The sequence below is a fragment of the Anolis sagrei genome, chromosome 4 (assembly GCF_037176765.1).
Source record: "Anolis sagrei isolate rAnoSag1 chromosome 4, rAnoSag1.mat, whole genome shotgun sequence".
In the NCBI taxonomy this organism is placed as follows: Eukaryota; Metazoa; Chordata; class Lepidosauria; order Squamata; family Dactyloidae; genus Anolis; species Anolis sagrei.
Genome location: NC_090024.1, coordinates 153,475,103 through 153,502,889, shown reverse-complemented (window position 1 = coordinate 153,502,889; position 27,787 = coordinate 153,475,103). Strand labels below are relative to the sequence as shown.

General features: G+C 38.1%; 1 protein-coding gene across 1 annotated transcript; it reads left to right on the top strand.

The window, feature by feature from the left end:
- Positions 1-1,056: 1,056 nt before the first annotated feature.
- On the top strand, positions 1,057-24,402 carry LOC132774106 (calcium-activated chloride channel regulator 1-like). Its single transcript, XM_060773877.2, has 14 exons — positions 1,057-1,228; positions 2,173-2,313; positions 2,432-2,582; positions 3,349-3,457; positions 6,983-7,151; positions 9,082-9,303; positions 10,846-11,070; positions 13,166-13,343; positions 15,606-15,712; positions 17,317-17,547; positions 17,762-18,032; positions 18,915-19,079; positions 20,158-20,397; positions 21,832-24,402. The coding sequence occupies exons 1-14, from the start codon at positions 1,073-1,075 to the stop codon at positions 22,245-22,247; spliced, it is 2,781 nt and encodes a 926-aa protein (XP_060629860.2). The 5' UTR covers positions 1,057-1,072; the 3' UTR covers positions 22,248-24,402.
- The last annotated feature ends 3,385 nt before the right edge of the window (positions 24,403-27,787 follow it).

The following is a 27,787-nucleotide window of genomic DNA, read 5'->3' as shown; positions in this document are numbered from 1 at the left end:
GGAGGAAACCACGAAAATGAACAAAATCAGGCTACCAGTATTAAAAAAAAACTCTAAAAACAGGACAGTAAAGTAAGAACAACACGCAAAAACGCAGGGGAATTCCAGACAAGAAACAATCAGAGACAGTTAATCACCTCCCAACAAAAGATTCTCCTAGGCAGGAAGCAGCCAAGCCTTGAAGCTGCAAGGCTTTTTAATGCTAACTAAGGGGATCAATTGCAGCATTCAGACTTGCCTCAAACAGACAAGAGTTCTTTCTCTCACCTTGGACATTCAACAGATATATAAACACCACTTGCCTAGTTTCCAACAAACCTCACAACCTCTGAGGATGTCAGCCATAGATGTGGGCAAAACATCAAGAGAAAATGCTTCTGGAACATGGCCATACAACCCGAAAAACTTGCAACCCGGTGATTCCAGCCATGAGATATCAAATTTAATTTCCAACTGATTGACACAACAGAAAGCATGCCCTCAAACCAGGGGATTGATTATTCTTTTGAATCTGCCAAGACGGACCGAGCTATTGCCTTTCATCATGCTACTCAGAGAAGGGGATGGTTCCATTTTTAAAATAAGAGTTAAGGCATAATATTTATGTTAATCTGTGGATAAGCTGAGCTAGATTTGTGGAGAGTCCTTTTTAAAAAAAAACTAAAATGTCTAGACTTATACCTAAGGATGTATACTACAGCCAGGAGAAAGATTCTGTCCCATCACTTGGATTGGTGTGCATATTATTTTGTTCAGGGATACTTAAAAAAACACACAGTGGAAATTCCAAATTGTTTCAGTTTCCTAGGAAATACAGCCAATATCTTTATCTCACAGGAAAAATATTCAGTGTTGATTTATTTCTTACATTTTCCCCTCCAGATATATTAGAAAAGAAGTTTTAAACAGTTGTTGGGCCAAAGGTGCCCCACCCTAGCACCACAAAACTAAATACCAATAGCTGTATTCCCTTTACAACTCTAATGGAAAACACAAGTCTATATAAACACCCATACAAATCTTCCTGTATCATTATCTCTGTCGTGAGCTGGGACAGGTGGCACAAGCAAAGATGTTGCTGTATCAATGGCACCTTTTAATGGGGCTGATGCTGCTGCATGAAATGAAGGGAACCATGGTGAAGCTCAACAATGGTGGGTTTGAAGACATTGTTATTGCAATTAACCCTGCATTATCTGAAGACAATAAAATCATTAACAGTATAAAGGTAAGAACATTATTATTTAAAATATATTAATTGAGCAACTTAATTTTACCAAATAATGATATACAGGTTGAGTATCCATTATCTGAAATGCATGGATTATATATATAGGGGGGTGGGTGGGTGGGTGGGATTTGGAATGCCAGTATCTGCACATGTGTACATAACAACATAACTTGGATATGGGATCCAAGTCTAAACATGAAATTCAAGCATGATTTATATATACCTATGTGCATTGCCTAAAAGCAATGTTATGCAATATTTTAATAATTTTGTGTATTAAACAGAGTTAGTGTACACTGAACCATCAGAAAGCCAAAGTGTCACTATCGCAGCCACCTACATGGATGATTTTGGAGTATTTTAGATTTCAGAATTCCAAACTGATCCCATGGGGGAAGCCACAAGGTCAACACTTTCCCCCATGGGATCAGCTTCCTCGTGAGTTGGGCGATGCAAGCTGTGGGGTGACGGGTTCCCCACACTCCCAATGACAATCACTGGATTTGCCATGACACGTGGTGATTCCAGTGGCTCGTGTGATGAAGTCGTAACTTATCCTGAGTCCAACAATAATAGGCAAAAATCCAATTCTAACCGCAAATAAACATACTAAATCAATGGCAGATAAAATGAACAAATTACAAGAAAGTTATACACATACTGTTGAAAATTATCAGAGTATTTATAATGAAGTGTATGTGCATGTCCAATAGTTAACTGTGTGTCTAATGTCAAAATTACCCTTTTTTCAGCAAATACTGTTAGCTGTGTAATCCAGCACTCACGTTACAGACTGCAACATGATTGCCAGTGCCATATTTTTAAAATTACTGTTCTTTATCGACAATCAACTTTTGCAAATTCTCTAAGCAAAACTGAGTCTAATGAACACATTTCTAACACTCATAATATGCTTTCCCCCCTTTTTCTCTTCCTGTTAGGATATGGTTAAACAAGCCTCATCCTATCTCTTCAGTGCTACAAAGCAAAGGTTTTATTTCAAGTCTGTAAAAATTTTAATTCCTCTGAATTGGATCCATAAATCTGAATATAAAAGAGTAACCCGGGAATCCTATAACAATGTGAGTACACTTTAAAATGTTTAAAATATTTGATTTGTTTTGAAAAATCATGGGGATACAATGCAATATATATATATATTCCTACATAATCTTTATATCAGTTCTTACTTTATTTTAGGCTGATGTCATTGTGGCAGATCCTTTCTTGAAATATGGTGATGAACCCTACACCTTGCAGTATGGAGGGTGTGGTGAACCAGGGCGGTACATCCATTTCACGCCTAACTTCCTGACAGATGACAGTTTGCTCATTGTTTATGGACCACGAGGTAGTACCTCTTCATTCAAATAGAAATATTATGTTTTTTACAATGTTAAGAGTTAACTTTCAAAAGGTAACAAAGTAAGAAAAGCAGTGGAAGAAAAACCTTAAGATCCAGAGACTAGGAACTAGTAATATTTTCATGTTAGGTTAATCCACACATTTTCAAGCCAGCCCAACCATTAGGCAGATAGTGGTGGCTGATCGCAGGATAGTGAATAGTAGCAAGGGGTTTTGGGCTAAGCTAGTCTGTTTGTCTTCTGTACATGGAAACACTGTATTTACTGTATCCAGATAGCAAAAGGCCTTCAACTGACCTGTGTGGGGTTCAGGTAGAATGATTCCAAATATAATATTGCCATTTCTGTAATAATAGCTTAATAGTAGGGGTTTAAAATGCCTAAGGATAAGGAAAGCTAATTTAACATTCATTTAGCTCTTCAAAACAGAAATTTAGGACTCATAATATGACAACACACTGCTCAATTTTTATGCTATTTCTAATGTTACTTTAGTCTCCTTTGGATGAAATCACCTGATGACGTACGCTTAGGTGAATCTATCATATGGTTTTCTTGAGAAAATGTCAATATCTTGCTCAATATCATCCAGTGGGTTTCTGGGGATAAGTGGTGATTTGAACACTGGTCTCCAGAGTGATGGTCCAGTACTTAAACCTTTACACAACACTAGTGATCATTAATAGAATAATTAAACTAAATAAAAGTGCTGTACATTTGTCACAGTTAGGGTTGTTACTGGTTTTTCTGCAGGCAGAGTATTTGTCCATGAATGGGCTCATCTCAGATGGGGCGTCTTTGATGAATACAATAATGATGCACCTTTCTATACCACTGGAAAATACAAGGCTGAAGCAACGAGGTATCAATGCCTTAGCACATCTTCAATCAGCATAAATGTTTTGAAGAAAATACATGCCTTGGGCTAGTTAATTTAGATGTGGGGTGAAGATTTACTGTTGCTGAGTCTAATCACAGTCGTCCGCCTACAGCCAGTGTAATATAAATTTAAAGTCTCAATTTAATTTTTAAATGCTGTATATACTCAAGTATAAGTCTAGAAATTTTATTCATTTTTTTAAAAAAAAACAGTATTGTGTAAAGGTGATATACAGAAGGTAAAAGAAAATAAAAGAAATACATTAAATACACATAATACAAATACACCAGCCTCCCACACTCATCCCCTCCTCCCACCCATGACTTCTGACACCACTCAAAATTTGACCCCAAAAAGCCTGGGCACGCTTCCAGACAGGCAGAAATCTATTTTTGTCTTCCTTTCTAGATATCCAGATGCAACTTCTATTTCATTCTTCCTCCCCATATGCCATTGGATAGCTTGATCATTTGGATATAGTCTAATACATTTTCTCTTCAGTCCTTTAGCATTAGCTCTTTTTCTCTTTCCCAATTTTTTTTCTATTATTATTCTTGTTGCAACAAAACTATATGGACAGATTTCTACATCATCTTTACTGATTTCTTCACCAAATAGCCCTAAGAGGCACATGTCTAGATTTTTCCTATCCTTTTTAGTGATTTTTTTCTTCAATCACTCTTCCCCAATAAGTTTGTACCAACTTACAGGTCCACCAGTGTGATTTATCTAGTTTAGCTATTATCTCAGGAATTATAGAACATCTATGAAACATTCTGTACATGTTCTCTTTAGTATTTATTTACTTTGCTTGTATACCGCAGTTTCTCAGCCCGTAGGCGACTCAACGCGGTAGATCCTGCGTTTGAAAATTTAAATCTTCTTTCCAATAAATATTCCCAATTATCTAACTCAACATTTTCCCTTATTTGACTAAGTTCTAGGCTGTACTCTAATATGTACCTATATAATCTGGAAATTAATCCCTTATTCCTGTTCTCTAAAATATTCCCCAATTCCAATTTTCTTTAGCAAATCCTACTTTACTGTCTTTTTAAAATCCATTATATAATTGGTGATAGCAAAACCAACTCTTCTCTTCCTTTAAGTTTCCAGTGCTCTTTTTTAAATTAAGTACTCCCTATAGGTTCTTATTTTCTGATTAAAAATTGAATTTATGGTGCTTCGAGAGGGCGTGGCCATAATGGAGGTTTCTGTTCCATCCTCACCTTATAATCTTTATTAATTCTATCTTTTCCATAACATAAATACGCATGCCAACCAAATCTTAGGTTATACCTCTCTAAGTTGAACAAGGCTCGGTTTTCTGATCTTACCCACTCCTTAAGCCTGCTAAAGCTTACTGCTTTGTAATAATACCTAGGGTATGGCAATGCTAAGGCCCCTTTCTCTTTGGCATCAATTAGGTTTTTGTAAGCAATCCTAGCTTTTTCCCCATTCTATATACATTTGGTCAAATCCTTTCTCAAATGTTCAAAAATTCTCACTCATTTCACTATAGTAGATTTTGGAATAAAAACAGCATTTTGGGTTAGAGCAGTGTTTCTCAACCTGGGGGTCGGGACCCCTGGAGGGGGTGTCAGAGGGGTCACCAAAGACCATCAGAAAACACAGTATTGTCTGTTGGTCATGTGGGGTTCTGTGTGGGAAGTTTGGACCAATTCTATCATTGGTGGGGTTCAGAATGTTCTTTGATTGTGGGTGAACTATAAATCCCAGCAACTACAACTCCCAAACGTCAAGGTCTATTTTCCCCAAACTCCACCAGTGTTCACATTTGGAAATATTGAGTATTCATGCCAAGTTTGCTCTAGATCCATCATTGTTTGAATCCACAGTGCTCTCTGGAGGTAGGTAAACTACAACTCCAAAACTCAAGGTCAATGCCCACCAAACCCTTCCAGTGTTTTCTCTGTGCCAAGTTTGGTTCAATTCAACGTTAGTGGAGTTCAGAATGCTCTCTGATTGTAGGTGAACTATAAATCCCAGTAACTGCAACTCCCAAAATCAATCCTCCCAACGCCACCAATATTCAAATTTGAGTGCATTTGTGACAAATATAGTCCAGTGAATGAAAATACATCCTGCATATCTGGTATTTACATTATGATTCATAACAGTAGCAAACTTACGTTTGTGAAGTAGCAACAAAAATAATTGTATGGTTGGGGGTCACCACAACATAAGGAACTGTATTGAGGGGTCACGGCATTAGGAAGGTTGAGAAACACTTGGTTAGAGCATCAACAACAATACAATACAATAAGCCTTTATTGGCATAACATGGCAGAGAGTATAAAAAATAGTACACATAATAAAAAAAGGCTTCTCGTTTGCTACACATTCAGTTTGCAGACTTCATTCAGGAATCTTGCCACTGAAAGGCAGCAGCTAAAGTCCTGGCAATTTAAAAGCAAAATCACTTTGTCAGAATCGCTGCGGTTCTTCAGTGAGTCTAAAACTTGTGTTAGCAGACTGGATCTTAGCTCCTGGTAGAGTGGACAGTGCAGGAGAATATGCGGTATGGAGTCTAGCTGACCTGTGCTGCAGAGGCAGACCCTCTTGTCGCTCGGGAGGCCATTGAGTCTTCCTCTATGGAGCGGCGATGGCATGATGTTAAATCTAGCCAGCATGTAGGCTCTTCTGTAAGAGGGGTTGGTGAGCTCTGTGATCGCTTCTCGGCCTTTTGGCTAAGATCAAGTGGTTAGAGCATCATTTTTATCACCACTATTCTCCCCATCCAAGTTAATTAAATTCTTTGCCATCTTTCCACATTTTCTTTAATCTCCTTCCATGTTTTTTTCCATAATTATTTTGAAATAATTTGTTATTTTTGTTGGTTATCCATAATCCTAGATATTTTACTTTCAAGGCTACCTTATAAGCTGATCGATTCCCTGAGCAGAGTGTTGAAAAGTAAAAGCTTAGTCTGGGAAAACTGGGAAAACTGGGAAACTGGGAAAACCGAAAGAAAATAATTACCCCCAAATACTGTCTTCTCACTGGCACCACTTCTAGCAATTTTGAATGCCTTGGTGGGAAAATAGCAGTAGTAGTGGCTGAGGGGAAATGCCTCCCTAAGACAACATTGGCGCTTCCCCTCTTTATGGAATTACTCAAATTTCATACTTATCACAAAAACCTTCCATCAACTTACATACCATGATATATAACAGTGCATAATTTGCAACCAGTTCAGATAAACATAATTGGTAGTATTGCATCAAGGATCTTTGCTGATAACACTGATAAATGCATTGGTTATTCACAACTTCTGCATAAAATCTTCATAACCGAATCATTCCATCTGCAAAGAACTCTTCAATCTGACATTTTTAATGTTTTAGGAGCGTTATGTTTCTCTAGCAAGGGTTACCCAACATGCCAGTTAAAAATGAATGCCATTTTAGCAGAAGTTATATGACAGGGTATTTATTATTTCTTGATTTCTTAACTGACCAACTATTTGTTTTTAATATTGTTTAGATGCTCATTGGATATCACTGGTCAGTACGTATTTCAAACTAAGTCAGGAAGTACCAGAAAATGTGAGGTGCAACAACACAACCATCTCTATGAATCTGAATGTTTGTTCCTTCCAGACAAAGATCAAACTACTTCAGCATCTATAATGTACATGCAAGCTCTCCCCTCAGTAAGTATAAGTTAAGACAAAGAGGAGGTTAAATGTTTTAATTTATTGTATGTCCATCTGAAAAAATGTCAGTTTAAGTTTTGCCAAATTGAATATTTCAGGAAACTGAAGTTTAGTAAAGGTAAAGGTTTTCCCCTGACATTAAGTCCAGTCGTGTCTGACTCTGAGGGTTGGTGCTCATCTCCATTTCTAAGCGGAAGAGTTGGCATTGTCCGTACACCCCTCTAAGGTCATGTGGCTGGCATGACTGCATGGAGTGCTGTTACCTTCCCACCAGAGCGGTACCTAAACATTTGCATGTTTTCGAACTGCTAGGTTGGCAGAAGCTGGGGCTAACAGCGGGAGTTCACACCTTTCCCCAGATTCGAACCTGCGACCCTCGGTCAGCAAGTTCAGCAGCTCAGCGCTTTAACCCACTGTGCCACCGGGGGCACCCAAAAGTGAAGTTTAGTTCTGCAATGACTCCAATATCGAGCCATAATTGTCTTTCCTCATTCCTCTTATTTCCTCATTTTCCAAGCTGTTCCTCTTCTCTCCCAGCTATTTAATTTCCATCTCAATTTATTTTATCAGTTCTGTTCTTTGTCAGCTGATACTCCACTCATTTTTATCAGTTTTCTTTAGTCCTTTGATCTCTTTCTGTTTTTGAACTCTGTCTACAACTTCCTATTTATTTAAGCATGCTGTAATCTCACCATTACACTAAAGCCATAGCAATCTTCTCTTGCCTCAAGTAAAAGACCTGTACATTTTGAGGGCAGCACAGACATGACAGTGTTGTACCTTGCTATAAATTATACTCATCCTCATTTCCCAATCCCCCCCCCCCCCAAAAAAAAAAGATGTTTCACTGGCTATCCCAGGTGCATCCTTCTTTTGGGGAAATAAGAAAGGTTTTAGAGGAAGTGGAGCACAATGACTTCAGATTCCAAACAGTCAGTGAAATGAATGGTGAGAAAATTGATAGCCTGCTCAAATCCCTCTTCCTTCTACCAGAAAACAGGAGATGTTGAACTCTCTCAAAAGTTGGGTTAATTTTTCAACACAATTTCCAGAAAACCTCAATTGATGCTAGACATGTAAGCTGATGTTTTGGGTGTTGTAGTTTTCACCCTCCCCCTAAAAAAAAAAAAACCTCCTGGGGATTCACGTCATATGAATTGTGACTGCCATTCTGGATTTGCTGCTATATGGATGGATTATAGAATGGAAGATTAAATTTGGTGGTGTTTCAAGACAGTAGATAAATTAGACAAGCTCATTAAAGCAGTGGTTCTCAACCTGTGGGTCCCCAGGTGTTTTGGCCTACAACTCCCAGAAATCCCAGCCAGTTTACCAGCTGTTAGGATTCCTAGGAGTTGAAGGCCAAAACATCTGGGGACCCACAGGTTGAGAACCACTGCTTTAAAGGCATTTGCCAAATGTCGCCAATTATTGTAAACCTGAAGGCAAATTAACAATGCATATGCTGCTCTAAGAGGTATTGTGTCTGAAGAGTGGGACATAAATACTCAAAATAAATAAACAAGTATTGGTAGAATAACATCTCACAGTATCTCTGACTGTTTTCCCTCCATGTATCCAAATTTCCCCCTATTTCCATCAGCATTGAAAGGTACATAAATTACAGAGGTTTAGGACCTTGGGGGCCTGCACCTACCCCCAAATTGCCAGTTTTGAAAAAAATAGGCCCATAGAAATCCAAACCAGGCTGAGATGATGGCCCATCAATGCCCCACAAGACTTAACTAACTATTTGAGGCTGGTGGAAAAAGCAGAAGTACTTGTGGATACAGGGAGTAGAGGGAGTCCAGTGTCCATATTTAGAGCACTGAAGCCTTTGCCCACCTCTGTTTTATAAGATAGGGGTGGCAGTAGGAAGTGCCAAGGAACTTGCAACCCTGATCTATTTTTCTTATCTTTTATTAAGGTTACTCAATTCTGTGACAAGAGTAATCATAATGTCAGAGCACCAAACTTGCAGAACAAAATGTGCGACTTCAAAAGCACATGGGAAGTCATTATGGGCTCGCCTGACTTCGCTAGTTCTTCTTCAAGAAGTACTCCTCCACCTGATCCCACAATCTCCTTGCTGCAAATGCAGGAAAGGGTTGTATGTCTTGTACTAGATGTTTCTGGAAGTATGGCTGGGGTAAGTCTTTTTTCCACATTTTAGCAGAAAAAATTCTGTAAAAAAAGGATACTTCCAAAATAACCCAATTAATGTTGATGGTAATAGAAATCTCAACATCAGGAAAGCTTCTCTGTATTAAATCATGTGATTTTACAATCAGTGAGGTACATTTTACTCTGATTTGGTGCTAGCTCCTGAGTAATAAGCAAGGGCTCAATAGTTTGAGTAAATATAATATTATTCTGTTTCTTTATTGCAGGCTGCATAGTATTTGTTTCTACCCTGCTTCTGATACTGGTGATTTGTTCAGCTTTCATCCAGACCTTTGCTTGTGGTATCATTAATTGGTTTGCTACCCTCCTTGTCCTCTCCAATGGAACTCTTCATCATTGGAGTAATCAGACCACTCAGAAGTACAAAGGGAACAGATATAAGAAATTACCCTGCCCATGGTAACCTCTCAACAGGAAAGAAAAATCCATTCTTGCCTTTGGCTTGGAAAGTCCTAGCTTATGCCAAATTTTTGCAGGGAGAAAAAACAATGAAAAACATACAACTTGGGCTCGTGGCAGCAAGATTGCTATATGATTAGAGTTAGAAAAAATTAGCACCATAGACGGGCCCTTGGTTTCTGCTAAGATTTCTCTTGAGGATCCGCCATGGATACCAAAATCCATAATATGCTCAAAACCTGCTATAATAAAATGGTACCCCTTATGTAAAATGGCAAAATCAATATTTGCTGTTTGGAAATTTGTTTGACTATTTTCAAGCTAAAGATGGTTGAACCCACAAATGTAAAGTCCTTTGTATTACCTATGGTGGAAGAATGGTTTTTAAAACCGAATAGATTAGTAGAAATGAATAAACTCTCTAGGTTGATTAGGATATTTTTGGAAGCCTCTTTTTTTTCACATCAGAAGTGACTTCAGAAACTGCAAGTTGCTTCTGGTGTGAAAGAATTGGCTGTCTGCAAAGACATTGCCCAGAAGATGCCCAGATAATTGATGTTTTACCATCCTGTGGGAGACTTGTCTCCGCATGAGAAGCTAGAGCTCGACAGACTGGAGCTTATCCTGCTCTCCAGATTAGAACCGCCAATCTGTCGGTCAACCAGTCCTGCAGGCACAAGGGTTTAACCCACTGTGCCACCAGGGCCTCTGATAGACCTTTTGTAAAAATTAAAAAAGGCTGACAAAACTACAAATCCCATTATTTCACAGCACTGAGCCATGACAGTTGAAGTTCTGTCAAACTGCAGTAATTCTACAGTATACAGATGCACCTTCTGGCATGTACCTCCAATTAATATCAATTCAGCACATATAGGAAAGCTCCCAGATGCACTGCACTCTAGATCGTAATGCAGATAAATTTTTCAGGACAATCATATATTTCATTGCTGTATTTATATTTTAACAGAAAATTATCCAGAGTTTTTTTTTCATGAAAACAGCATTCTTTAAGTAATTCTTATTTTTAGTTTCATTTTTGTCTTTCCTGAAATGCACTGACAATTCTGCTTCTCTCTGTCCTCTCCTCCCCTCACTTTAAATGCAGTATAATCGCATTGCTCGGCTGAAACAAGCTGCAGAAACATTCCTCCTACAGACTGTTGAAGATGGTTCCTGGGTTGGAATTGTCACATTCAATAATGAGGCAACAATTCAGACTGGTTTGCGACAGATTGTCAGCGATTCTGTGCGCAAAACTCTTAATGGCTATCTCCCTATTAGTGCAAATGGAGGAACTAATATATGTGCTGGAGTACAAAAAGGATTTCAGGTAGGAGGGGAAAATCTAAATATGTTGATTTCTACTTACTTTATTTCTTTAACAGTGCTGAGATCTATTACTGCTAAATCGAGAACACTGCTCTATAAACATATCTAAGCTTGTTTGTACAGAGCATTCACTGAAAAGAATGTGACAGCCATCTAAGGTTGACAGATGTTCCTTATGATAAAATAATGTCTCTTATTCAAGAGCTGCAAAAGAGTGGCAGGTGTTTCTTATTATTGGGGACATCCTGATTTGAGAGTTTGAAAGTTTTTCCTTTTATATAGCGTGAACAAGATCCCCCACCCCCATATTTTGGGGTATGGATTCTTAAAAATAAGAAAAAATGTGTGGTTGTTTTTGTTTGCCTTCAAATTGTTGCTTAATGATGACCACTAAATCAGGAGTGTCAAACTAATTTTCATTGAGGGCTACATCAGCTTTATAGTTGCCTTCAAAAGGCTGGTTGTAATTGTAAGACTGTATAAATGTAACTGATGTTGCTCTGTCCTTGAAAGTCTTGCGGGCTACATAAAATGATGTGGGTCTGGATTCAGCCCACCAGCTTTGCATTTGACATGTGTGCCCTAAGGTGACACTATCATGGAGGTGAGGGGTGGGGGTGGAGGTAACTTTTGTTCAGAAGAGATTTGACATGGTCTTCCTCTGTACATGAGAGAGTGTGCCCTAAGTGTATTATTATTATTTATTCAAAATAAATAAATCATACAAATCACACACAACTACCACCAACAGCTAACGAAATGTACAATAAATCAATTAAACAATTAGTCATATATAGTTTTATACATTTAATCTCTATGTGCATCCGACAACCCATGTGATATGTATTAATCCTTAATATTAACAAGAGCTTTAAGATCGGCTGGGGAGTCCCTGCTCTCGGTCCCACCCCCTTCGCAAGTGTGATTGGTGGGGATGAGAGACAGGGCCTTCTCAGTGTTGTCCTCCCCAGTGACAGCAGGCAAGCCCCATCTCTTCTGGTTTTCAGAAAAGCGTTAAAGACATGGCTTTGTACACAAGTGTTTGAAGAATAAGCTATTACGGTTTCGACAAAGTCTTAATAAGAATTTTGAGCAAGGATTATGAATGAATGGTACCATGCACTTTATATGTTTTTAATCTGTTATTATTCTATGTGTTTATTTGCTTTAGTTGACGGAATATGTTTTATGATTAGGTATTAAACAGCATTGTATATTGCCAGAGTTGTAAGCCACCTTGAGTCCCCCTATGGGATGAGAAAGGCGTGGTATAAATAAAGCAAATAAAAATAATAATTCTTATACTGACCTATTCTCCAGAATGCTATTATTTGTTGATTTGGTTTTATTCCTTTTTTCTTGGACAAATATATATTCTAAGAATTTCCCCCATATTTGCTCAAAATCATTGAGTTTTCATGGCCAAACATTGACTTGAACCCTTGTGGACTTGTACTAGTCCACCATTCAAATGACTACACCACACTGAAATGTGTGTAGTGTGTAATGAATGGACAGTATGTTAATTTTACAGAAAAAATATTAAATTAATTGAAAATAATACTCCCATTTGGTTTTAGGCAGAACTAGTTTGAATAGAGACTTCTGCACTGTTGAATACCTCATGTCATTAATTTCTATTGAACCATCTTGCAATTGTGAAAGCTATTTCTATTGAAGTCAACAACGAACAGGCAAATTCAATAGATGAGAAAAATACATAGAAAAAATACATAAGGAATATTAAAGACAAAGAAAATCTAAGGATCATCTTGTCTTATCATGCTGGTCTTGATGTAGTAGGTGTGCCATCCAGCTTTTGAGTCTCTAACTATAAACATAAGAAGCAGCACATATTGTTCTTCCTTAACCAATTATTCTAAGCAATTAACAATATATGTTGTTTCAATTGGATACAGCATCCATCTCATCTAACTTTGTGTCTGTAACATGTCAAAAGTGATTTCACACATTTTTCCTTTCACAGTTTTGCAGAAGGTTTTTATCTCCTGCTTTAATTACAGGCACCTTTGTAGACCTCTTGCATAGGTTCTTTTAACATTGTTGCTACAATTTTAAATATTCTTTTCACCTAGGTATTTTCACATAAATATGCAAATACAGAAGGCTGTGAAATCGTTCTCTTGACCGACGGAGAAGATTCAAGTTTAAGCTCTTGCTTTGCTGAAGTTCAAAGAAGTGAATCTGTAATCCACACCATTGCTTTGGGGCCAAGTGCGGCAAAAGAACTAGAAATGTTGGCAGACATGACAGGTAAGGCAATAATTGGAATAAGCAGTTGTTGTCATCTGCAGTACAAACCAGCACTCAGCCACTGGAAAAAAAGGTGGTTGTTGCAAATCTCAGCTTCACCAAGCTATTCTTATTTACACAATCTCCCCTGCTATTTGTTCAGCCCATGAAACCAGGATTTGCAAACATGACAATTAAATGAAGTGTCTGTCTGTTTCATATAGATGCTGGGTATCAAAACCAAGTATAACAACAACAAAACTACAGCAAGGAACTGCTTGTAAATTTCAAGGGGGTGGGGTGTTGAAAATTAGTTTTGGACCAGCATTTGATTGCCTGTTTCAGTTAAATTTAATTTACTAGCTGATCGGGGTAAATTGTAGGGGAGACAGGGAAATATGACGTATATATTCAGTTTAATCACATTTATTTATTGTATTATTATCAGTGTCTTATTTAACTTACTACATAGAGTTTTATTAAGTTGCATCAAGTTTTGTTGTTTGGTTCGGTATGGTGATGTGTCCTAAGGGCTAATCAATAAAATGTATTTATTATTTACTAAATAGATGTCTGTTTCAAATAAAAGATACACAATCAACAAAGGATTGGATGTATCTTTCCGCTAAAATGTTTGAATGTTTGATCACTTAAAAAGCCCTCCCTTTCTTATGATTCTGGGAGATATCTCCCCATGGTTTCATGAAGATGTTAAAAACCATTGGGGATAGAACGGCAGGTTGTATGCCATATGCCAGCCTCCTTTGTGAGGGGCAGCTATCTCAAAGATCCACCATTTAGTACCTGGATGTGAGACAGAACCACAATCATGGAAGCACAGTGCCCTCAGTTCCCAAACCCTTCAGGCATTCCAGAAGGATAACATGTTTGATTATGGCGAATACCATTGGAAACTCAAAACATCAGCAAGGAAACTTTCCATCAGTGTTGAGGTGAAAATTATTCAGGCTACTCTTAAGCTAGTGTGAAGTTGATGTAAGAAATGTGTGTCATCCAAGACTTCCTGGAATTGGAAGGCAACAATGTGCTTACCCAGAAAAGTAAAGTTTTATACTGGTCTACAGTTGGAGAAGTCCAAAAATCCAAAGCATCTCAAGGATGTTGACCATTTTAAAATTGGAGCCAGAATCTGCTACCATGAAGACACAGCAGAAGAGTTCCACATGTGGAGCTACTTAACTCTCCTTGATCTTGTGCTCTTAAACACACATTTTAAGTATTTCAGCCATTTCCATGTTGGAGTAGCATGTAGGACCAGTAACAATGTGTATGATTGCTTCCCTTTAACTGTGGGCAACAGGTATCTGCAGTGACTTCTCAAGGGTGTTTGGCAAGTTGCTAATGATGACATGCTTCAAACACGTCTTACTAAACTGACATTGCTGTGACACTTTGCAGCTTTCTCTAGAGACCTCATCATCCTGATACCCCCACTCTTTAGTTCTGTCTCAACAGCAATCACCTTTGAAATGGAAGGTGTGCATGGTGCCTTGGGGCGACCTGCATACCCTTCCTTCTTCCCCCATCACATGGGGGCATCTGGGCAAGATGCATTGGCGCCCTGCTTTTCCCGCACAAGGTAGGGGAAAAGGCCAAAAACTGCAGGCAGCACCATTGCAAAAGTTGGTTTCCTTACCGTAGTTGGCGAAGAAGCTACTTTCAATGCTTCCTTGCCACTTCAGCCATCAATGGGACAGGGCCACAGCCTGTATCATATGATGGCATTCAGCAGGATCTGTGGGCAAAGAGAAGCCAAAAAACTTCTGTGTGATGAGGTGGCAGGAAAACAACTCAGTCATCAAATAGACAGATTTTGATCTGGCTATGTGTAAAAGTCATACTTTGAAATTGAAGCTATGGTTAAGCAACTTCCTCCCTACCATAGGGAGGAACACCCATCAGGATTTGGCCATAAACCCAAGATCTGTTTTGAAAAGAAAAGCAGATGAAAATAAAATACATTAAAAAGAGGGCTACCATGCCTACCCCTGCCATCTTCTCCATTCTCACTTTTAAAAAAAGTATTACATCATGAAATGAAAGACTACACTGCCTGGGAGATACAGAAGGGTCAAAATTGCAACTAAGATCACTTTCATAATTCTTGAACATGTTTTGGGCTAAACAAATGTAGAGGATATTCGGAAAACATAGGATTGAATTTTCGTCTTCTTTGTCCTAGAACAAGACACACGAGAAATATATGTGACATTTGAGTCCTGCTGGTAGATTATTCTAATTATTCTGTCAATCATGTTTCAGGAGGTTTGAAATTTTCTGCCACTGACAGTGTGGATTCCAGCAGCCTTGTAGATGCTTTCAGTGGGATTTCATCAGGAAGCCGGAGTATCAACCTACAAAGTCTTCAGGTCTGGACTGTGAAGAACTGAGATGAAACAGGAGCTGATGATTCAGTGATAGGACCATCTTGGAAAAATTACCTTTTTGACAACAGCACCCAGAATTTCTCAGCCAGCCTGTGGGGAGATTCGAAGAAAGATTTACATTAAGCACTGTTCTATCAAATATGAATGAGCTCTCAACAAAATTATAAAACCATACACAGTGAAATCAATTATACAACCCATGTTTTGCTTTTGCTATACAAGAATAAAGTAGTGAGAAATTCATAGAGGAGAAAGAGAAGGATAGAGGTGTATCCTTCAGATAGAGCTGAAACAACATTGTAAAAATTTGTAGAATTTGCAAGCTAATTTCATGTGTAAATGGGCTATACAAGTTTCTGTTTTCCCTAGAAAATAGCGAATCCGGGAAAGGTATGCATTGGGAAAACAGTATGGTGGGAAAACATTAAAAACCATATTCTTCTGTGTCAGAAGTCCAGTCCTGTCTCAACGGATGGTATTTGCCAAAATTAAAAGACAGAAGTTCTGATTAAGGATTAACACTGTCTCAACCAATATAGTCAGAAATCTCTCATTACACAATTGCTTTTCTTTGTGGGCCTTCAAATTTCATTATCTATTTTGTAATCACTGATTGCATTTGGTTTCCTTTCTTGGTTTCCTTTCTTGTATATACAATGGGCTCTTGATATCTACTGTGGTTCAGTTCCTGGAAAGCCCATGGATACGAAAATCCATGGCTGCTCAAGTCCCATTATATACAATGGGACAGTAAATTGGTGGGCATTTCTGCATGAACACTTTATACCAGGGACAACCCAGAGAGTCAAATTGCATAACTCTGGGCTGACTCTGAGTCTGGGGAGCCATGTAAACAGTTGCAGCTAGTTCTATCTCGCAAACTGGCCCAATTGCTTATATGATTTGCATTACATTCTTGGGAAGAATTGGGTGAAACCCACAATTCTGGCTAATGCAGTTCAAGGCTGAGTTTACCTGAATTAGCTCTGTGTGTCCTTTTGCTGCCACTGAGCTGATTTACTCTCCTTTCAAGATAACTGGTCAATTGAGAAGTGCTCATAGCTCCCCATGGACATACCAGCTCATATCTGTATATTTTTGTCTGTCAGAATGAACACTACACTTTAAGGCAGGGATAGGAAAAATGCTGCTCATTTTTCCTTTAATGAAAATTCTATTTCTGGACAAAACCAAAGCAAATTGAATTTAAAAATGGCATTTCTTCTGAGACATCTGTTATTAAGATGGAGAAGATATTATGCGGGAGATTGTCATTGTGGTTGTTGTGCACTTTCAAGTCATTTGCAACTTTTGGCAAGCTTAAGGTGAATCTATTGTGTTTTCTTGGCAAGATTTGTTCAGAGAGCATTTTGCCATTCCTCTGAGACTCAGAGCAATACTTTCCCAAGATCTCGCAGGGGTTTCCATGACTGAGTTCAGACCCTAGTTTCCTGAGTTGAAACCCAACATTCAAACCACCACTATCTGAGAAAGGGAAAAAATGGTGTCCAATGAAATCAAATGTTCAATATGTTAATGTTCATTTTATATTACATCAAATACTTTTTAATTTCCCCCCCTAACAGATTGAAAGTAAAGGAGAAAGTATTGGTCCCAGGCAGTGGATGTATGGCACTGTATCCATAGATAAAACTGTGGGAAATGACACTTTCTTTGTCATTACATGGAGTGTGAGCATGCATCCACCAAAAATTTATCTGACAGCTCCTAGAGGAAAAAATTACACTACCGCAGATTTTGTAATTGAGAACACCAACCTTCAAACAGCTCGGCTTAAGATTCCTGGAACGGCAGAGGTAAAATCTGTGTTTTATTTCAATGCTATATATTGAACATTGCAGCCTTCAAGACTATGCCTGTGTCTTTCAGAATGGAGCAAAACAAATTTGCAGAGAAAGGGAGAAAGTGTGAGCACTTAATCTTCCTGTATTCAAAATAGGATGATAGATTGTGAAAGTGGAAGACATCCATTTGCTTTTAGAAACCCTAAAGATGTTGTTTGATTTGCAGGCAGGAGACTGGACTTATTCAATTCAGAATACTGAGTCTGCGGCTCAAGTCCTTTCAATAACAGTCACCAGTCGAGCAGCATCTGCAACTGTGCCCCCAGTAACTGTGAAGTCCTATATGAGCAGAGATACTAACAAGTTTCCTAATCCCACCATCATTTATGCTGAAGTCACCCAAGGATTTTCACCTGTTATTGGTGCAAAAGTTATGGCGACTGTTGAATCAGCATCTGGAGTATCTACTGAGGTAGAACTCCTTGATAATGGCTCTGGTAAGTTTATTTTGAAGTATTTATCATATTATACAATTTAGAATTTCTCTGTGTGTATATCAAGATATGATGCTTTTTAAATATTTTGTGTACAAGATTTCTTTTACAAGTAGCAGCATGGGAGCACCCCAAACTATGACAGCACTGTTATGTGTTAGGAGAGATTCTTTTCTCCTGTTACAAATGGATTGGAGGGCTACACATGTTATATATGTAGGGAAACTCCAATGGGAGGGACATATATATGTTGCTGTGTTGGTATGCTGAACTCTACCTCATCTCCACCCACTAAAGAACAAGATCCTCCATATTTTAACCTGCAAGATATTGAAGGGTATGAGATATCATGCTGAATGCTGCATCCTAGGTTGCATCTACACTGTAAAATTAATGCCATTTGATATCACTTTAACTGCCATGGCTCGATGCTATGGAATCATTGGTGTTGTAGTTTTACAAGGTCTTTAGCCTTTTCTGCTAAAGAGTGCTAGCACATCACCAAATTATGAGTCCAAGGATTCCATTGTATTGAGTCATAGCAGTTAGAGATGTAGAACTGCATAAATTCTATTGTGTAGATACGTCCCTAAACATGAGTAGCTGTTGGATTTTAGAATTTGGAGACAATTTGGGGCTTATTAAGCACACTGATGTCACACATCTTGCATCTCTGATTAATACTGTGAAAATTAACACTATCACAATTATACAATAGTTTGCTGATGGAATCTGGTATTCATCTATTTCCATGATAACAGGGTTAGCTGTTGAGGTAAATGTCTCTAACATATACTTTCTGTGTGTCTTATTAGAAATTAGGCGCAACACGAAACTTGCTTTAGATGTTAATTTCAAATACTGTACTTATGTATATCAACTCAGGTGCTGATATTCTCAGAAATGATGGAATCTATTCAAGATATTTCACAGCTTTCAAAGAAAATGGTAGACACAACATCAAAGTGAGCGTCCAAGGGAAAGACGAGACTGCCAAGCGGACTCGCAGACACAGTCATACTCTCTACATACCAGGTTTTATAGAAGCTGGTAAGTATCTATGAAATAACATTATGTTTAAGAAAAAATGCAACAGATATAGAGAAGAGAAATACTGTATTAATTCACAAAATGTGAAATATATACCTTCAGAAAATTTATTTCCTTGTGTTTATGAAAAGACAAGCAGACTAAGGACTTTATCACAAAGGCAGGGAAACTGCAATTACAGTACAGTAATAGTTGAACTTTTCATATGACATTGTTCTTCTTCTGTTGTTCTCATGGAGGGAGACTTTTGGAAAGAGTTTCTTTTATAAAAGTAAGCCATTAATGGATTATTTATGTTTGCAAAACAGTTTCCCATCAGCAGAACAACAAAAAGGAACATCATGGAATAAATCCCAGCCAAGGACTATATTATCCTGCTGTAATTACAATATCCTGACTTGTGTAATACTTTTAAGGACAATCTCATTTAAACATGCTCTATTATATATACATATGGTTTTGTCTTTGAAGGGAAGAACTGGACAACCCTGAGGTATGATTGACAGACACCAAACAGGTTTGCCCAGTGCCTTCATTCATAGTTTCCAAGGTTGATTTCACCCTGTACATTTTCATTAGCATTGGTGCATGTGTTTAGATATCTTTAGAAATAATGAAACAATTTCTTTGTCATAAAGTTTTAAAATAATATTAAGGGAACCCATTCCTTGGTTTTCTTAATGCATATACTCTTCTGTTTCCATTGGTCAGTCTAATCTAGAATTATTTATTTATTTATTTATTATTTAAACCATTTATATTCCGCCCTTCTCACCCTAAAGGGGACTCAGGGCGGAGCACAACATACAAACGGCAAACATTCAGTGCCGGTGCATAAATAAATTCTACACATACATAAGCATTGAAAACATTTATTTTGATATTAAAATCCACTGTCGCACTGTCTCGATCATCTTGCCTTTCTTTGGCTAGTTAACAACCATCTGTAATATGCAATATTATTTACACAATTTTATGTCACAATGTGTGGTGCTAATTGGTTGATTTATGGTGTGTCATCATAGAATTAGTATGATCACTTATTCTGATAGGACTTCTAAATGATGCTTTTCCATAGGTGAAATAAAAATGAATCCACCGAAACCTCAACCTAATGAGAATGAAACGCAAGGAAATGTGGAAAATTTCAGCAGGATTGCATCAGGAGGTTCTTTTCTAATGACAGACGTTCCAGCTGGAAATATCCCAGATGTCTTTCCCCCTTGTAAAATCACTGACCTTAAGGTTGAACTTACTGAGGAAGAGGAATTCCATTTTTTCTGGACAGCTCCTGGGAATGATTTTGATGTAGGAAAAGGTGAGAAATTATACTTTGGAGAAAGGTTATCATTTCATTAGAGATATAAAACATCTTTTCTATGTAAAGGAGGAGAAAGGAGAAGACATAAGACATAAGACAATTATCTCCTTTTAATACTCGCTTCTGTGGCGAGAGAATCAGCCATCTTCGAAGACGTTGCCCAGGGGACGCCCGGATGTCTTGCAATCCTGCGAGGTGGCTTCTCTCATGTCCCCTGACATGACAAATAAATAAATACTCCACAATAATATTACATTATGTGTTCATTTGCCTTCAAGTCTCCTGTCAAGATATGGTGATACCATATCTTGCTAGGGTTTCTGAGAGCCAGGGTCTCTCATTTGTAGCATGCTAGCAAGACGGAGTACCACAGGAAGTCACTGGAACTGGCTGTGCATCATAAGATGACCTCTGTGAGTGTTGCACCTCAGTTAGAGTTCACCTTTCTCAAGCACTCACCAGGAAGCCAAGCAAAGCAATAGTTTATTGATAATGCACACACAGTAAAAGAGTAAAAAATCCAAATATGTAAGGATAGGAGTCTCAAAAGTCAGAGATAAATCTCCAATGCAAAGGTTAAAGCATGAACATTAATCCAAGGTGCATGGAACAAACATGAGCTTGATTAATCCAACAGACAAGGAATAAAGCATGAGCTTGAGTAGTCCAAGAAACAAAGAACAAAACATGAGCTTGAGTCCATGGTAAAATCCTCAAGTCTGGTAGCAAAACTTGACTAGGAAATTTGGCTTGAAACTAAGATAGGACCAGGAACAAGGCAGGAGCTTCTTGCTCTATTTGCTACGCTGCTTGATCTAAGACCTGAGAGCTATTCTTTCCCTAATTAAGGACAGCAATGCATGAAAGCATTCTGTTGGCCTTGAGGAGTCTCTCTTGGCCTCCCTTTTCCATGGCTTGGCTTGCACCTGGAATTCTTCTTCTCCAGGAGCATCCTTGATTCTCTGTCCAACCCCACTTCCTCCCTTCTCTGCCTGTCAGCTTCTACAACATTTGTTTTCACACAGAGAATCAACCAAATCTCCCTCCGTTCTCCCTGCAGGCCCTGTACCCCCAAACCCTCATCATCATCCTCAGCTGCCTGAACCACAACAGTGGGAACCCATTTTGCCAGCATGCAAAAATGTAGAGAGCACGGAGGAAACATCCATGTGATGAGGTCCTTGGAATTGATATAACCACAGGGTCATCATGTGCTCCCTGTAACTGATTCTAAACAATACTCTATATTTTATTAACACTTTAAAGAGAAACCTCTCTGTAATGTAACACACATTAAGGTTACCAGAATAAACATTTCTAGAAACAGATGTTGTAACTAGATGCAATGCAGGTATCTTGAGCTGCCCCTGTTCTCACTCTTACTTTAGAAACATGCTAATCCAATTGTGTTCCCTACTGCTTATTTTTCAGCTGAAAGATATGAAATAAAAATGAGCATCGATCCTCTGGAACTAAGAGAGACGACTTTTCATAGTGCCATATCTCTGAATACATCTGCCCTGATACCTGAGGTTGCTGGGACCAAACAATCTTTTCAGTATAAGGCAGAAAACTTCACAAAAGAAAATGGCACCTCCATCTACTTTGCCATTCGTGCCATTGATGACAGCAATAATTTTGGAGAAGCATCTAATATCGCAATAGCGACTATGTTTGTTTCTGAGTTTCTTCAACCCCCCTCTAATAATGAATATAGCAAAATTGTTACCATTGTTGCAATAACAATATGTTCTTTCATTGTTCTCTGTGCTCTTGTAGGTATAATCATTTGTGTTTTAAAGAAGAGAAAAATGAGTGATCCTAGAAGTCTTGAGACTGGGAAATAGGAATCCTAAACTACATAGTGAGGAAAGTGGGTGTGATTCAGACTAACTTGAATGTAAATCACAACTAACTTGTCTTACTGATTTTAATTAGATTCATCTTCAAGTAATTTGAGGTGCTTCTACACTGTAGAATAAATGCAGTTTGATATCTCTTTAATTCCATGGCTCAATGCTGTGGAATAAAGAGAGTTGTAGTTTTACAAGGTCATCACTTTTCTCTGCTAAGGAAGAGAAAAAGAACGCCAGTGTGTTACCAAAATACAAATTCCAAAATGCAATAGTATTAAGTTATGGCAATCAAAGCAGTATCAAACTGTATTGGTTCTACTGTATAGAGCCAAACTTGTTCTTGATCCACCTTAATGACAGTATTTCAGTACATAAAGCAATAAATCATTTATCTCTTTATCTAGTATGAATCTTGGGGTTTTCAAAGGTTCTAGAATAATTATCCAAAGTTGTACTAATTGTAACCAAATTAGTTGATCATAGGCCCCTTCCACACTGCTGTATAAAATCCACGTTGAAATGGATTCTATGGCAGTGTGGACTCAGATAACTCAGTTAGAAAGCGTACCAGGGATACAGCTACCCAGGGGAAGTGCCCGGTAAAAGGAAAAGGAAAATAAAAGAAGGATAGATCAATGGAATGGAGTCCAAATAGAACAAAATATCAGTTTCACATTGCAGAACTATGTGTTAGTATTGGATATTTATCCCTTTAATGAGCATGGCCCACTTGGGACTCAGTATATACAGTCAATAATCTATTTAAGGCAGATCTTGAACTGCAGAAAGCAGATATTATGGATTGTCTGCCATGATATTCTGGGTTATATGGCTGCGTGGAAGGGCCCATAGAAATATGCTCAGTAAATGAGAAAGGCAACTGCTATTTTATTTAAACCAGCATTTTCTACCTCTGTTATCCAAAACATGATCATGCTGTTGCTATGAAAATTTGATCAGTCTTTCCCAGAATGTGCAATTGCAAAGAACATTAAGTTTTTCTACGCAAACAGCCATGGGATGACAGCTAATTTCAGCAAGCCCAGGGTAGCATTGAAGCATGACTTTATTTCTGTCTCTTACAACACAAAAGAATTTAATTGCAAATGTGTACTTCAGACTAAGAATAGACATATTACAGGCAGTCCCCAAATTACAAACATCTGACTTACAAACAACCCATAGTTAAGAATGGGAGTGAGACAACAGGAAGTGAGAGAAAACTACTTCTAGTAAGGAAAATTCACTCCTGAAAAAATTATTATGGGAAAAAGATAATAAACATTTATTTGTATACCACTCTGTCTTCCTGGGGGGACTCGGAGTGGTTTCCGGCATGGTAAAGCATTGCAATTACTGAAATAAGAACACACACAAAATCAATATAAAAAGTATAAACATAGTACTATATAACAATTGTGCATATTTAAAATTTTAAAAGCCAGTTCAGTACCAATTACCTTGGGCAGCTCAGCTTCCGATGGTCAAGATTCCAAAGTGGGCCTCGATGACTATGAGAGGGCTGGGCTAGTACGGCGAAGTAGATTAGGGCCCGGGAAGTGGGTAAAGTACAAGCATGGCCTACCTGATGGTCAGGGTGGGATCTGAAGCTATTTATTTCTAACCACAAAAAGGCTGGGTCAATTAGAAAAACATAGGGCCGGGGAAGTGGGCAAAGTGCACTGTATCTCCACTGAAGCTTTGTCACCAATCTTTGTTTCCATAACAAGCCAAATTTTTCAAAATCCAATTATCACAGGGATACAAAAGGGACACAGTGAGGTGAAGTCTTCTGAGCAGGGGCACAAACAGCAAAACAAACACCAAAGGGTTGTTAGCCCTTCCCTATGCTATCTAAAACGAAAAGATGTGTATATTTAGCTGGAGTTTCGCTTTAAAAATGTACCTGTTCCAACTTACATGCAAATTGAACTTTGAAACATATCTACAGAACCTATCTTGTTTGTAACTTGGGGGTTGCCTGTAATAAATCCTAAATGCAAATTATCCTTAAAAACTGTAGTTTTATTGAAAATGTTAGTAAATTAGATTCTTCCAAACCAGCAGTCCAGATCTGAATGTATGTGTATATATGGACTCTGTGTGTATGTATGTATCGCATATATGTGGTGTTTGCCCTAAAAAATAAAATAACTAAAAAATAAAATACATGAACATTCCTTTTCTGTGAACACTTTTGATTTGATAAGTTCTTGAGACCAACAACCCTTTTAGTGTGAAACATTATATTTCACAAAAGAAAATAATAATATTATCTACTTTCCCATTCATCTATTTGGTGACCAAACATAATGAAAAATGTTAGCTATATCAAGGAATGCTCTGCTTCCAGCTGATTTTGCTAAATTCAGCTGATATACACAGTATGCCTACTAGTGAGGAAACCACTGTACTGCTACTCCTTCTTTTAAAAAAATGCCAGTGCAGTTTTTTTGGTTTTTTTTGGAGCAGCTATTAAAATTGTGTACCTTAGTTTTTGGAATCAGATACATCATGTGATAATAGTATCAAAACAGCCATTGCATTGTGTATGGTGCTGAGTAACTTGGAATTAGCAAACTCTTAAGATTGCTTAAATGAAGACAGATGCAGGGAATGCTGTGGATGTAGCATATTTTGATTTCAGTGAAGTCTTTGACAAGGTCTTCCATGATCTTTGATCTTCTTACAAACAAACTAGTAAAATGGGGGCGGGGGGTGTAGATAATACTGTTGTTTGGTGGATTTGTAATTGGTTAAGTGACGAAACTCTAAGGGTGCTCACCAATGGATTATCTTCATCCTGGAAAGAAGTGACTAATGGGATACTGCAGGGTTCTGTCCTGGGCCCAGTACTATTCAACGTCTTTATTAATGACTTAGATCAGTGATGGCCAACCTATGACACGCGTGTCAGTACTGACATGCGTAGCCATTTCTACTGACACGCTCCTGCTGGATATTATTTATTTATTTTATGCCATTTTAAAAAATAGATAGGAAAGAAAGTAACTTATTCCATAGAGAGAAACCCAGGCTGAAGTAAGCCTCCATAGAATCAATTCTGCGCATGCATGGAAAGGGGCCTCTTCCCTACTGCTCACAAAAGCAGGCCAAAGCCCTGCCCTCTCTTCATTCAAGTAAAAGCCCTGGGCGGGAAAGGCCATGCCTCTTCCCTGTATCTCCATTCCCATTGGCCTCCTGGAAAGAAGGCTCCGCCCATTTCAAACGTTCCTGGGTCCACCTCTTCAGCCGCGCGTGGTTCCTTTCTTCCTGGTTACATGAGTTTTCTCTTTTTGCAAAGGAAATAAACCAATTGCACAATAATATTGGTTTATTTAATTATTAAGTAAATGAATATTATTTTGCATTGTTTCCTAAATATTAAGGAGTTACATATTTAAATTAAATTAAATGATAAATAATATTACTTTTCTATATTACTCAAATATTTCAGAATGTCTTAAATGAAATGGTAAGTTGAATTTTTATTTGACATTTAATTTAATGCATTTTAATTTAATGCATGTTTAATATTTTTAATATATGCCTTAAATGAAATGGTAAATTAAATATCAAAATATTATTTTGCAATGTTACTTTATTATTATTATTGCATTATTATTATTAGAAATACATTAAACAGCATATTAAATGCTAGAAATACATTTACATTAAATTAAAAATAAATAATATTTTGTTGGGTTTTTAAAATTATATTTTTATTAAACACTCCAAAAAGGATATTATTTACATAAAGAGAGGTAGAACAACATGATAAGAGAGAAAGTGGTAATTACAATTATATCTTTTTTTGTTATTTAAACTAAATATTGCGAAATTATGGTTTTTTTCTTGAAGTGACACACCACCTGAATTATGCTCAGTTTTTTGGCAAATTTTGACACACCGTGGCTCAAAAGGTTGCCCATCACTGACTTAGATGAAGGTTTAGAGGGCGTGTTTCTCAAGTTTGCAGATGACACCAAATTGGGAGGGACCGTAAATACTCCAGAAGACAGAATCAGAATTCAAAATGACCTTAACAGATTAGAGAGCTGAGGCAAATCTTACAAAATGAATTTCAATAAGGAGAACTTCACTTAGGCAAAAATAAAATAAAATGCATAGATATAGGATGAGTGACGCTGGCTCAACAACAGTCCACAAATAACTTCAAGGCATGTAAAGTTTTAACTTTCATACCTAAGTGAGGCAGTGGGCCCATCCAGACAGTACCTTTATTGTGGTATCTACTGCAATACAGGAGGGGCTGTCCAGACAATGTTCTGGACAGTCCCGAATTAATTTGGTACAAACCAGGAAAACCCTGGTTTGTAGAGAATTAATTAGATAGTGGGTTCATTTCGCGCCTTCTTGGAAAACGCGAGATAAACCCACTATTTTTGGTTCTGGACTGCAGAATATTGCAGTCCATACAGTATTCCCACAGTTTATCAGGCTAAATTAGCCCAGTAAACTGTGGGAATACCCATCCCCCTCACCCGAAGCTCCCAGATCTCTTAGAAAAGTAATGAAAACTTATCTGGCCTCCATTACAGGCTTTGGCCAGCTCTCCCAGCACATAGAAATGACGTGCCAGGGGAGCGGGGGGTGGGTGGTATCCGCTCCCCCTCTGCTGCTCCCAAATTAAGCTAGGATTTTTGCCAAAATCGCTTCCGTATATTTCAAAGTTTTGGGGGTTTTTTTTACAGCATCAGTGGTGTTGCTGGCATTTGGAACACCTTGCCAGCAAAATCATCTTTTTGCAGCTGATCTTTGTTGCAGAACTAAGCCTGGCTCTGTCCTTAAATAACAAATATGGCTTAGCCACCTCCAAAGAAGGAAAGAACCAGTAATGGGAAGATTACTTTAAAATAAGGTCTAAATAGAGAACTGGCAGACTGAGGAATACTCCCAATTTGGCTGGTATCTGGCTTCTTCCATCTTGTTTGCAGAAATTTAAGCTCCAGCACTGACATTTTACAGAGTGGTTTGTACTGTTCCTTTCCTTTTATTATACACTAGCTTGGGGACCCGGCGCTGCCCGGGTTATTAGAGAAAGTGGGTAATGGTGGTTCTGTATGCCAAATTTGGTCTTTATTGGTCATTGGATAACGGTTGCATTGTTTTCAGGAAGTGAGTGAAGGAACTTGAAGTCCCATCATCCATGGTCCACCCTCCTCCAAATAGCAGCAGGATATAGAGTGGGTCATGGGGGCTCTGTGTGCCAAATTTGGTCTTTATCAGTCATTGGATGAGGGCCACAGTGGTTTCAGTAAATGAGTGAAGGTACTTCAAGTCCCATCATCCATCGCCAAATTTTTCCAAACGACACCAGGACATAAAGTGGGTCATGAGAGGTCTATATGCCAAGTTTGGTCTTGATCAGTCATTGGATGAGGTTCGCAGAGGTCTCAGAATGTGAGTGAAGGTACTGAAAGTCCCATCATCCATGGTCAACCCTCCTCCAAAACTGCAGCAATATGTAGAGTAGGTCATGGGGGCTCTGTGTGCCAAGTTTGGTCTTG